Source organism: Trachemys scripta, chromosome 6 (genome assembly GCF_013100865.1).
Source record: "Trachemys scripta elegans isolate TJP31775 chromosome 6, CAS_Tse_1.0, whole genome shotgun sequence".
NCBI lineage: Eukaryota > Metazoa > Chordata > Testudines > Emydidae > Trachemys > Trachemys scripta.
The window spans coordinates 39,498,577-39,511,570 of NC_048303.1; the positions used below are offsets into that span (position 1 = coordinate 39,498,577).

Sequence of the window (12,994 nt, forward strand, 5' to 3'; positions counted from 1 at the left end):
ATCACATGTTCAGTACTGCAAAATGCATAAAGGTCCTGTGACACACACACACCGGCCCCCTCTCTCATGTACCTGCAGCCTCTCTGCCTGCTCTATTCCTCCTGCTTTTCCAGGCCCAGCAGAGAGGAGGAACTGGCTGCAGCACGGTCAGTGCTGCAGCAGGGGGGTTGAGCTGCTGATGGGGGGGAAATGGTGGGGTGAGAGGTGGAAAGGGGTGCCAGGAGCTATTGAGGAAAAGGTGAGGGGCTATTGGTGGGAAAGGAAGTGGACAGGAGCTAAGGGAGGAGGAGGAGTTAATATGGAAGCACGGGTGGCTCTATGTATTTTGCCGCCCCAAGCATGGCAGTCAGGCAGCTTTCGGTGGCATGCCTGCGGGAGGTCTGCTGGTAACGCAGATTCGGCATACCCGCCGGCAAATTGCCACCAAAGCCGCTGGACCAGCGGACCTCCCGCAGGCGTGCCGCTGAAGGCTGCCTGACTGCCGCCCTCACAGCGACAAGCAGGCTGCCCCTCGCGGCTCGCTGCCCCAGGCACGTGCTTGCTGCGCTGTTGCCTGGAACCGCCCCTGTATGGAAGAGATATGGGTGACAGGCTAGTAGACAAGACATGAACTATTGTGCCTAGATATTCCCTGATAAAAGTTCCCTTCTGGCCACTGACTGCAAAGTTCCTCAGATTGCCCTGATTTCCCCCTACAAGCTGCCCCTGATTCCCCACAAACCCTTGCCCACCACGTTTGGGGGCAAGAAATAAGGCCTTGCATCTCACCTACACCCAGTGATTCAGTGAACAATGATCAGGAAAGAGGCCAGTCTAATTTTCTTTTAGAGCAACCATGTGTGCAGGACCAGCCGTGCTATTGCCTCAGCCATTCAGATAGCACCGGTTTCTAAATTCTGACTTCAGAGCAGCCCATTCATTTGGGGGAACCAGTATTCCCACTTCATTTCTCACGCCTTTCCTCCTTGGTGACATTCCCCTAGCTCACTCAGCTGCCTGAGGCCCCAGTGCTAGCTTATAGTTGAGGACTAGTGGCAGACTTCAATGGGACTATTTATTATTGTTTGTATTACCAGAGAGCCTAGGAGCCCTTGTCATAGATCAGGGCCCTACTCTGTTACTTGTGTGGCTAAAGTTCTTCACAGGATCTGGCCCTGGTTTGTTTTTTCATAGTAATTTTTCTTTAATCAATTGCTAAGAATGTGAACGGGGCATGCAATACTAATGTTAAAAGGCGTATTGCCCAGGAACAAAGCAACAAGTAGGAACAATTATCTTTTCTTCAGAATCTGTCTAGTAACTGTCCTTTCTTCCTTTATTTAAAAATGACTGTTGTGGAGCCATCTTTCACTTAGAGTTGTTGGTAATTTCTCTTTAAAAAGCATGTGACCCAAACCAAGATAACAGCAACAAGCAATATCAAACCCAGCACAGTGCAAACAATTCCTGCAACACTGATCCCACAGGAGAGTGTTACAGTGGACAGCTTAGCACCTGCTAGAGCTTTGGGCTCACTACACACTGTCCCTTCAGGGTCTTCAATTTTATCCATATTCTGCTTGTACCAAGTTATTAAACCAATATTAGAGCAGGTGCATTCCAGTGGATTGTAACTTAAATTGATTATACTCTGGCCGGATAAGTTAGTTAACATGTCACGTGGTATAATATGGATCCTATTATTGGCAAAATTGAGATAGATGCTCTTGAGATTGGAAAATGCATCTGTGCTGAATGCAATAAGCTTGTTGTGGCTCAGGTCAACCTGCTTTAGCTTCTTGAGGGTGTGAAATGCTTGGTTTTGTATAGCTGTCAGATCACAGAATGATAAAATTAACACCTCTAAACTGGGTACCTGGTGAAAGAGATTTCCATTCAGAATGGTCCCTGACTGAAACTTATTCCCCCTAAGGTTCAACAGGAAAAGGTTTTGCAGCCCCTGTAAAAGGTGCTGAATGTTGGTATCGATATAGGAATAAGAAAGGTTCAGGACATGCAAGAGATGCAGATTGCGGAAAGGACCCTGGGAAGCATTGATGTGAAGACGTGTAAAAGCTAAATCCAGGAGCTCCAGGTTAGCACCTTCCTTAAAGGCCAAATCTTGGAGCTGAAGCTGCTTGTTGTAGCTCAGATTCAGGTGCTGTAATCCACTCAGGCCTTTTAGCTGGTTGCTGCAGCAGTCTAAATTTTCTATGTAACTGTGGCTTAAATCCAGGTGTTGAAGTTTTGACAGTGTTTTTAAACAGCCAGAGCCTAAGTCCAGATTCTCAGCATTTTCTCTGATATGGAGGTGGGTGAGGGAGGGGAAGGCGGTGGAGCTAATGTTGCACATGTGCTTAAAGGCGTTCCTATTGAGAATTAATTCTTCCAACATGTTCATGCCACTGATGTCAGGAGGTAACATGCTGATGTAGGTGTGAGTCAGATCCAGCCTTTGGAGTTTGCTCAAACACTGAAATGTGGCAGCAGTCAAATGAAGGAAATGCCGCTTTTGCAGACTGATATCCACCACAGAGATATTGCACAGGTTCAGAAGCATAGTAGAGTTTATGGGAAGCCCATTTTCTGCATCCTCAAATGTCCCCAACCAAAGAGTATGGATTCTGGTTTCCTGCATCCCTGCTAAAACCACAGAAATGTCAATGCAACCTCCAAAGTCCAAGCTGTAAAATAAGTTGGGCTGGAACGCCCCAGCTTCAATGTGTATAATATCATTGCCCTTCAAGATCAGAGTTAAATTCTTTGTCTGCAGCAGAATATCTATGTCTTTTGCTGCTATTCTTTGTATGTTGTTCATTTGAAAATCAAGGTATTTGAGGTTTCTGGTTGGAAAGCTTGGAGGGAGCTGCAGTGAGGAGATATGATTGCTGCCCAAGTCAAAAGTCTCTAAATTATCCAGATTCTGCATTGGAATAAATGCTAAGCTGGTTAGACCTGTCTGAGTTAAGACAAGATGCTTCAGAGACTGTGGGCCAACAAATGCTGTGTCAGCCAGAAACATGAGTAGATTTCCAGTCAAGACAATAACATTCAGATAAGCATTGCTTTGAAAGGCACCTTCGTACACCCAGTTAATTTGACACCTTGAAAAGAACAGAATAATCCAATGACGTTACTAATCAATCTGATAAAATTTTCCCACTATTACATGGTCATTTAAAAACAACAATCGAAATGCAATCTCACATACAAAGAAAGCCCAATGAACTATGGTCTTCCTTGACTTAAAAGCTATTATTCTTTGCTGGCAGCATATAGCTGATATTCACAAGCCCCCTACATTTTAAACTCAGATAAAAAGAGGCCATAATGGGAAGTGAAAACTGTCTAGGGCTGATTGGGTGTGGAGGTCCTGACTGTGACGTTGTTCATGAAAGTCACACAGAGACCTGCTAAGTAAGGGAGGTTTCCCTTCCCTAATCAACACAATCAAAATCTTATCCCTATAATAAGGGTAGTTCTTACAAGGCTAGAATCTCCTTCTCCCCACATTTCATGAATGATATTTTCATGGAAAAGCAGGGGAGATGTTTCCTACAGCAAATTTGTTGGTGCTAACATAAATAATAGGATGTGAAGGTTTCACCCATTCCTGCAAATGGTCCAATAACTCCAGGCCTTAACAGGAGAGAGCCCAGAAAAAAGCTATTTCCAAATAGCTAGGCATTCTTAATTGGCAAGACAATGCAACAGTTGTCTGCAAGGGTCTCTGAAGGTTCTGCTGTGAAGATGGTTGCCATGGTATACTATGGAAGCCTTCAGTTCTTTATTAGTATTGCAAAAGGTTGAAATAAGGGCATGTAAGCAATGGCAGATTCAAAATAAGTTATGACTTTTGTGATCAGTGGAAGTGACAAAGATTTCCAATACCTTGTTAAGTCTAAATATACCAGATTCTTTAGCTTGCTGAAGGTTGAATTGTGAAGGGAAGAAAGCAAATTAAAGCTGAAGTCAAGGATTTCTGTTGTGGCTGGAAGTCTTTCAGGAATCTCTCTCAGTCCTAAATCTTCACAGCTATAGCTTTTGTTGGCTATAACCTGTGGAAATTATATACATATATATATTATTAAAAACACAGATACAGGCATACTGTGAATGTAAACATGAAGCTCTGACATGCACATTCTACCAAGCAGCTGCCTTAGAAATAAATCATTTAAAAACAGTCAAAACATATCTTATAGCACTTACAATACCTGGTCACATCCCACTGTATTCCAAAACCTTGAATTAGAACAATGCAAAAACCTTAATGTAGCATTGTATTTAAAAACAAACAATCCCCCCTTAAAGATTAAAGGTCTGGATAGCAGTGAAGTGAGTGAAGAAAGAGCTATTAATCCACCAAAACCCAGGTGCCTAATGGTGAGGAAACTGAGTTCAATTAAAAAAACCCAAACTGCTGGATTCTGCAAGGATGGAAGTGGGAGTGGGGCGGATCAGCAGCAGGAAAGCAGAATAGGAGCCTATCGGCAACATATGAAATCTTAATATCAACCTGAAATAAGCAATCCTGGGACTTCATGGAATGCAGTTTTTAAACCACAGGCTTGGATCTTTTATGCTAATAATAAGTGCACATCATTCTGTATTTCATTAACCAAGGACAGTATGAATTATTAATCCCCAATAAATAATCCATGGGTCTTGTAACAAGGCTCACTGTAAAATAAGAACTAGGGAGTTATGAAGATCTTGCAAAGAGAGCTTGGCTCAGAGTGCAAAAATATTGTGTTATAACAGAAAATGTCTGCTCAAATAAAAAGGAACTGAGCTGTGTTTATACTCACAGCAAGGGACTGCTTCGCACAGTTAGCTGAAACTGGACAAAAATTAATATCTGAGAAACTGAGACTTTTAAATTCTTTTAAAGACTTTTCAGTCTAAGTGGGAAATGGAATAATCTGTCTCTTATGCAGATATATTCACCTCTCCAAAGTTAAAACCGGGGGATTCATTATAATATACCAGACCTGCCTCTGACTTCATAGGAGACTATATTGTCAATCAAAACACAAGGATGTTATGCACTCTCAAGCACAGTGCTCAGTAGGCTGATCTGTGTGACTGTGTGAAAAAGAGATGCATGAAAAGTCCAACTTTATTTCAGGCTTCAAACCCATGATCACCGCCTAGCAAACAGGCTGACATTCACAAGTGCAATGGAATCAATGCCTAAGGAATGGCTGCCAGTCAGAAACAATGGAATAAGAGCACAGGGAAGAGGCAGCCACTCACCAGAGGACTTCAAGCCTTCATTTAAGTAAGACAAGGCCTTGTTTCTTAAAAGAATCTTCAGAAAGACTACGTTGTCTCCTCAAAGACTCTTAATTACTGTTGAAATTAGCTCCAAGGAGAGAAGAAATCCTTTGAAGATTTCCCAGCCTGCTCCACAGATTCTCAAATGGTGAGATTAAATATAACTGGCATTGTCTAAAATCTTAAATAAAATAACTCTCAACTTGCTACAGAAAATACAGATAAGCTTTGAAGGAAGAATAGATCTGTACAAGTGCTGGTCCAAAACAGAAAGAAAAAGTTGTGAACATTTTAATTTTTTCCCAGTTTTTCATTGAAATTTTGGATATAAAAATATTTGGACCAACCCTATTCTGTTCTTTAATAGAGAATTTCTATTATTGGACAGTAATACATTCATTGGAAACTATTGCTAATGTAACAACCCCAGACTCCAAGAGAAGCCAGACAGACTTAAGAGCAGGTATCAGTCTATTAGTAGCTGATAATCTACACACTTCCAATTATAAACCATTACTGTTTTTCGATCAGCCTATAGATGTGTGATGCAAGGAGAGTGTGGGCTTCACCTTGCATTAGTGAATAATTTTAATGGTGTCGTGTAATAAACTATGGACTATTGAATTGCTATACAGCGGTGCTGAGAATTTCACAATTTTGCCAAATGGAGAACTAAACTAACACTTTTTTCATTACGTTTGATTATGAAACTGGGGGCAATGGGTGGCTGGGTGATCATTCAGGGCACCAACGTTCAGTGTGCCAAAAATCCCCATTTTTTGGGTGGTTGGTTTTTTTTTTTTGGTGTGTGTGTGTGTGTGTGTTTTCTTGTGCCTTTTATGTAGCTGCAGGGGAGTACCAAATACATTTTCTGCCATGGGTGATAAAACATCTGGGCCAGCCCAAGTGGACAAGTCTCTAAGAGGTGCAGCACAGTACTCAAAACTGAGGAGAAACTAAGGTATGTCTACATTACAGCTGGGATCGACATTCTGAGATCGATCCACCCGCAGTTGATTTAGCAGGTCTAGTGAAGACCCGCCAAATCGAGAGCCGACTGCTCTCCAGTCAACTCCTGTACTCTACCCCCGACGAGAAGAGTAAGGTAAGTCGACAGGAAAGTTTCTCCCGGCAACCCCCAGCGGTAACTCAGCCTAAGGTATGTCGACTCCAGCTACATTATTCACGTAGCTGGAGTTGCGTAGCGTAGGTCAACTTACCACGGTACTAGACATAGCCTAAGGTGCCCTCCACAGGTGCCAACTTTTCAAAGTGCTGAAGGGTGCTCTACTCCTGATTCTTCCCCAGGAGATGCTGACAGAGATGGGGAGGTGGTGACTTGCTGGGCCTGCCGGCAGGAGGGAAGTACTGGGAATGGATGGGGGGGAGGAGCTGATAGGGGGACCGTAAGTGGGTGCTCCAGCCCTGGAGCACCCATGGAGTCGCCGCCAATGGTGCCCCTCCTGATCTTGGGCAGCTCTGGGACTCCTGTAATAAATTATACAGTCCTGAGGGCCTAAGTTACAGCATCCTCCGTTCATTGCCTTATGGGATGCAGCACTGCTTGCTTCAGTCCTGACTTTGACATGTCCTTCTTGCCCCCAGCTATGTGGCTTCCTGCCCACAAAACCAGCATTTGTGAGGGACTCTTTCCCAGTTCCTGCAGTGGGGGAATACTGCCCTAGCCAGATCCTGGAATTTGAGATTGCCTTTATACCACTTTGCCTCTTTGTAAAGGAGATGGAGCAGGGGTGAGGAGCTTGCTCTATGTTGGGAAATCTTGATTTGACTGCCACTATGAGATCCTGGCAGGAGGCTCTGAGGTGGAACTATTTTTATTTACTTAACCACATCTCAATACGCCCTACTAGCAATGGTTCCAAAATGTGCCAATTGGACCACAAGATTTCTTAATGTTACTGGCTTACTAACTAGGAGAAGCGTTATTTAAAAATCATTTGTGTTGAAAAAAGCAGTTCTTCAATGTACAACCAAAATGATTATTGGATTATTTCAAGTACGTCTACGCATAAAATGCTACAGTGGGACAGCTGTGCCATTGCAGCACCTCAGTGTAGATACTACCTATGTCAAGAAGATGGGTTCTCCCATCATTGGTGCAGGTAATCCACCTTCCTAAGAATTAGTAGCTAGGCTGATGGAAGAAACCATATATTTGCTGTTTGTTATTACTCCTTCAAGCCAGGGGGTATGGCTGCACCGCCATCACTCCTAATTTCAGCACCCCTGGACAGGGACATACATTCAGTGCTTATTGTTTTGTATGGTCTGTACTCTCCTGTGCTTTACATAAATGTAAAAGGGCATAGAGGTGACCAACTCTGAACAAAGTGTATCTCTGTATGTTAACCATTGCACAACTACTGCGTACCCCTGAGAGCGGTAAGCTTTGGAACGGATGCTATGCACCTTTGGGGTTGGAGTTCTGTGAGAGGGGTGTGTTTGAGTAACTGGGGTATCTTGGGAGTCTGCTGGTCCTGGGGGCATCTAGGGCAGGTGGGCTGAGGAGCCCCATTTCTGAGAGAGGGTAATAGCCTGAGCCTTGGAAGGCTACAGCACTGGTTCCTCCCTTGGCCTCTCTGCCACATTTCCTAGGCACTAAAAGCTTAACACCCCAGGAGATCCAGTGCAGAAAGGCTTGTATTCCCCCCAGAGCAATCCCAGTGGGTGGCCGACAGGCCATGCTCACTAGGATCTGTGACAGAAAGCTATTGCTGCAAACTGACTTGTAACAAAATAATTCCATTTCTTTACAAGCAGAGGGTCCAATTATTCCTAGGTCACTCAACATTTTCTTTACTCTGTAGGAATTTTGCAAGTAATACAAATACGGACAGTAGAGCCACAAACAGGAGTTATGAATAACCGGAGATATAAAGAAGTATATAAAATAACCGTAGAGTGACAGCAAATATGTAGCTCCCCTGTGCTCTATCCCCAAATTAAATAACAAGAGACAGTTCTAATTTAGAAGTTCCTAGATGATCACTTAAGGGAAATGTCAAATACAGACCTAAGAAAAACCAATACATTCCAGACTGATGGGAGAAAAACACTGCTTTTACGCACTTTATAATTAACCGGTGGAACTCGCTACCCTAGCTTGTTATTGGGGCGAATGGCTGAGTAAGATTTAAGGAAGAAAAGAAAGGTTTAGCTGCTGATGTAAATGAGAAGTGTGCCTGCGTTATGCCATTTCAAATAAAATTACAAGAGCGATCAGCCCTCCCGCTTCAGGGCAGAAACTGGTCTCCAGATGGAGCAGAGGAGGAAATTCCCCTCACGGTACAGTTTTGCACAATTAGGAGGATTATGGGAGTTGTACAACTTCAATAAAGCAAAGAATCTATTATAGGCCTCTGTGGCACATAAAATATGAGGGAAATTCCTATGAGTCTCTTTCCTCCCCCCCACCCCCTCAACTAAAAGAACCCTGAGAAGCATCTTGCCTTCATTCTTCCTCTCTGCTCTCTTCCCCTGTCCTTTCAATTTAAAACGAACCAGACCAGACAAAAAGAACTAAGGAGTGGCTGGTATTTCCTTTTATTATTGCTCTGGTTTGGAATCATATATCTGCTCAGCTACAACTGCCCACTACATGAAAGAGAATCATCGTCTTGCCCATTTGTTCTGGTGTATACAAATTCTTGGACCCAAATGGTAGGAAAGAAACCCCTTATAACCTGTTCTCTTTTCAGCTCTGATATCTTGCTGTAGACATGCACGTGAGATTTCAATATGCCCAAAGCATTATGAAATGTATAAAAAACTGTCAGTTTCTGGCAGATACAGAAGGATCCCATATAAAAGGGTCATATTAGTGCCTGAGCAGTGTCACAGTGTGTGTCTGAAAAGACCTGCCTTACTTTCCCAGTTCGAGGCTTCTGGACACCCCCCAGCCAAAAAAAAATCTCCCTGCACTTCAAAGCGATCAGATATTAGCATGCAAATAATCACCAAAGCTTCATTATTGATTTTGTACATATATAACACCCTTGCCTCAAGAGAAAGAAATAACTATCACTCACCTCAGTGCACATCGTATCTACAGGCTCAGATACTTCGCAGCGAACACAGAAAAGCCCCATCAAAATCAACCAATATATCTGGCAAGCCATTAAGGCATTAGATGGCTTCTAAACTCAGATGATCTTGTGTTATCTTCTCTTAATGAAAGCAAAACAGGACAGCAAAACCAAGATAAACTGAAACAGTTGGCTAGAAATTAATTAAATGGCAAAGGAAGAAAAAGAAAAAAAAAGTTTGATAAACCTCTCTGGCTTAGCATGGTGAAATCACAATCACAGCTTGAAAGGGGAAGTTCCCTGTTTTAAATATAGTCATTCAAATGACTGATACAGAAGTGATGTCTTGTGGGCCCAGAGCTTATCTAGAAAATGAAAATGGAGGGATCCAATCAGGACAAACCTATGACTGATACTGATCTTGTTTATATGGGTATAAATAATAACAATTAGCTCTTATAGAGTACTTTGCATCAGCAGCGCTGAAAACATTTTACAAAGGTCAGTATCTTTATTCCCATTTTACAGAGGGGGAAACTGAGGCACAGAGTGTGCGTGACTGCCTGCGATCACACAACAGGCCAGAGGCAGTGCCAGGGTTAGAACCCAGATCTTCTGTGTCCTTGTCCAGTGCGTGATCCACAAGACCATTCGGTAAATCAGGAATAGCTACACTGAAGTCAGTGGTGTTACACCAATGTAAAGTAGGCATCAGAGCAGAAATTGTCTCCTAGAGAAAGGAATCAGGAGGTTTAGGATTGTGTTTTTCACCAATAAATTTAACATGAGTGGGGTTCTTCTATTTTAACTTTCCAGAGATCTTATGTCTCTTCCATATCCAATAAAGGGCGCTGTATCAGTTATGAGGGTCAGGGAAGTCTATGAAAGGATGAAATTGGTATTTGAATTTCTGCAACCCCTTCCCTCCCACACACTTTCTGCAAGAACCCCTCCCCCAAATTTTCAAATCTGCTCTAGTATGAACTAAAATATTGAAACCTGGATGCCTAAAATTAGGCTTCTAAATCTCTATTTAAGCTCCTCAATACGAGAGGCTTGATTTACAGAAGTGCTGAGCACTGCCACATACTCAGCACTGAAATCAATGGGGAGCTGCAGGTGGACAGCACCTTTGAAATTCAGATGAAAAGGTTTTAATGAACAGCTGGAGCAGGCCTATTGCTTACACCTGGAGAGGGCATGCTCAGGAGGGGAGGAGCGGAACTTACCAGGGAGATGCTAAGGCAGATGGGGAACCAACCCAGGAGAGAGGTAGTTTTGGAGTCTCTGGTCTCTCCCTGGGAAAGGAACCATGGAGGAGCTGGGGGAGGCGACTTATATCCTGGGACTAGCCCTGAGGTGAGAAGGTAACAGGGGCAAAGGACACTCTTGAAGTAGGCCTGGGAGAAGACCAACGCCACAGCCAGCCAGCCCGGGGGTAGACCAGGGACAAGCTCAGACCCAGCCTGGAGAGAATCAGGCTAGGAGATGGACTCCCGGGGAGAAAATTTGAAGGTCAGTGGTATGGCAGGAGCTAGACATCTAGGGAGAAAGCCCTGGGAAAAAGCTCTGCAGAGCTCAGGAAGAGGTGAAGAGTCTCTCAGGGACTGAGCTCAGAAGAATTTACATTCCTATGCACTTAATTTGGACTTTGGGTACCCTAGAAGGGGTGAGACTTTAGTTAGAGTTACCTGGCAAGAGGGTCAACTCACCACCACAGACCATGGAAGTCCCAACGAGGAGAGTGTGGCAGAGTCGTTGCAAGGCTGAGTCTTGCCATGGAGGGTGCTGTGAGATGAGACTATCCTGTCCGACAATCCCAAATGGGGGAGAACGTGCGCTTCTCGATTGACCCCCAAAATAAGGGCAGAGGGAGGCAGTCATGAATTTGGGGGCAATGAAGGCAGAGCTGTGGGCCAGAAAGGGGTGCTGTGGAGGTCATGCTACCATATGAGGATAAATCAGCCATGATGTATATATTTTTAAAATTATGATCTTGTAGCCATGTGACACATCTAGCCAAGCAGGATTCCCTCGCCAAAGCAATACATTTATACTCAGCAGCACTCTGGCCAATTAAGAGAGTCTTTACACATTGAATTACCTTTGAATTCTTCTTCAAATTCCTTATTCCCTCCTTGCTGGCTTTTATAGGAACATTCATCTTCACACCTGATGCTTTAGTTACCCATCATCACTTGATGTAGACAGAATATCCATGATCTGCAAACAGGGACACCAGACCATGAGTTTATGGAGGACTGTTGCATTCGGTATAGGATATATTTACAGTATGTTGATCCTCTTTGTATGACATTTTTGAAAGCTGCCTATGGGATTTGGATACCTGATTCATAGTATATTTTTTATGGGAATTGAGCATCTAAATCCCCTTACACAGCATTTAAAATCTCAGCCTCTGGGCTTTAGAAACTTAAAACCCATGACTATGGAAAAAATCATCTCCAATCTGAGCTGCATGGGACTGAGTTGGTAGATTATTTGAATGATTGCTGCTGTTTGTTTGTTAGGAGAGAACAATACTCAGCCCTGTACAAGACACCCTGGACAAGGTGCAGAATGGTTGCTGCCAAGGAGTTTACAGTCTAACCAGCCAGATAACATCTATCAGACCTGAATGCACAGAGAGATCTAGCAGAAGGTTTTATCTGAGAGAAATTTTGGCTGTTTTATAAAGAGTGGTGTTACTGTATTGCTGGCTATTGCAGAACTGAATTTGAGGAAGCATTGCCAAACAAAAGGGTGACTTCTGTACTGTTGTCAGCCATTTCTTCCATGATTACTCACAGTAGGCAGACCTTGTGTGTTGCTACTAGACAGTCCAGGCTGAATACATTCAGCCTGTCTGCCTGCAAGCCAGAGAGAGCGACAGAGCAGGAACTACAGTTAACAATCTGCTTTGCATTTAGTACAACCAGGTCTAATCTCTGCTCTCCCATGAGGGACGCTACTGAGGCTCAGTGGAATAGAAAAAGGGCTACAGGGGTCCTGGGCAGTTTGGAAGAAGGGATAAAGATTAGTGGGGGTGGGGAGGAAGCTGGGGTGAAATTCATTGACAGAGAGAAGGGGAAGGGTGGCTGCATTTAAAATAAAATGAAAATTCAGTATTGCCCCCCAGCCCTTACTTTCTGAGGAGTGAAGGACAGAGCCTACAGCTTGAATTTGAGAGTTTGCACATTTTACTATTGCTGAACCAGCAGGCTGGCCCCCAGTTGTCCTCGGCTGTGGGCTGCTGCTTGGCTGAAAAGCTAAAGCATTTCCCCTTTTAATAGTGTTTCTCACTGCACAGCCACAGCTGAAAACAAAACGGCAGGGCTTGAGATTCATAGCACTTTGTGATTACATATAAAAAATACAAGAATGCAAATAGAAAAAAAAAAAAAAACAAACCCCAAACTGACTGACGTTAGTCCTTGCAACATTGCCTGATTTTCTGACTTTACCCCTGTGCAACCCCATGGGGCCCAATTCACTTTGTTCGCACAAGTGGATACAATTCCATTGCCTTCAGTGGAATTGTGCCTGCTTACTCCATAGCTAACCTGGGCCTATTTCTTTCACTAATGTTGCATGGGGTGTGAGGGACGGATTTGGTCTAATAACTGTAGCAGGGGAAAATAACCCTCATGTCTAAATTGGATCTAATCCTTATACCCAAATTGTCCTGT

The 12,994-nt window shown here is 43.5% G+C and overlaps 1 protein-coding gene across 1 annotated transcript; it reads right to left on the minus strand.

The window, feature by feature from the left end:
• Positions 1–474: 474 nt before the first annotated feature.
• On the minus strand, positions 475–9,592 carry CD180 (CD180 molecule). The gene is made up of 3 exons (XM_034774870.1): positions 9,309–9,592; positions 3,871–4,037; positions 475–3,083 (listed from the first exon to the last, which is right to left on the minus strand). Exons 1-3 carry the CDS (start codon positions 9,396–9,398, stop codon positions 1,352–1,354), a joined length of 1,989 nt encoding a protein of 662 aa, XP_034630761.1. The 5' UTR covers positions 9,399–9,592; the 3' UTR covers positions 475–1,351.
• Positions 9,593–12,994: the final 3,402 nt, after the last annotated feature.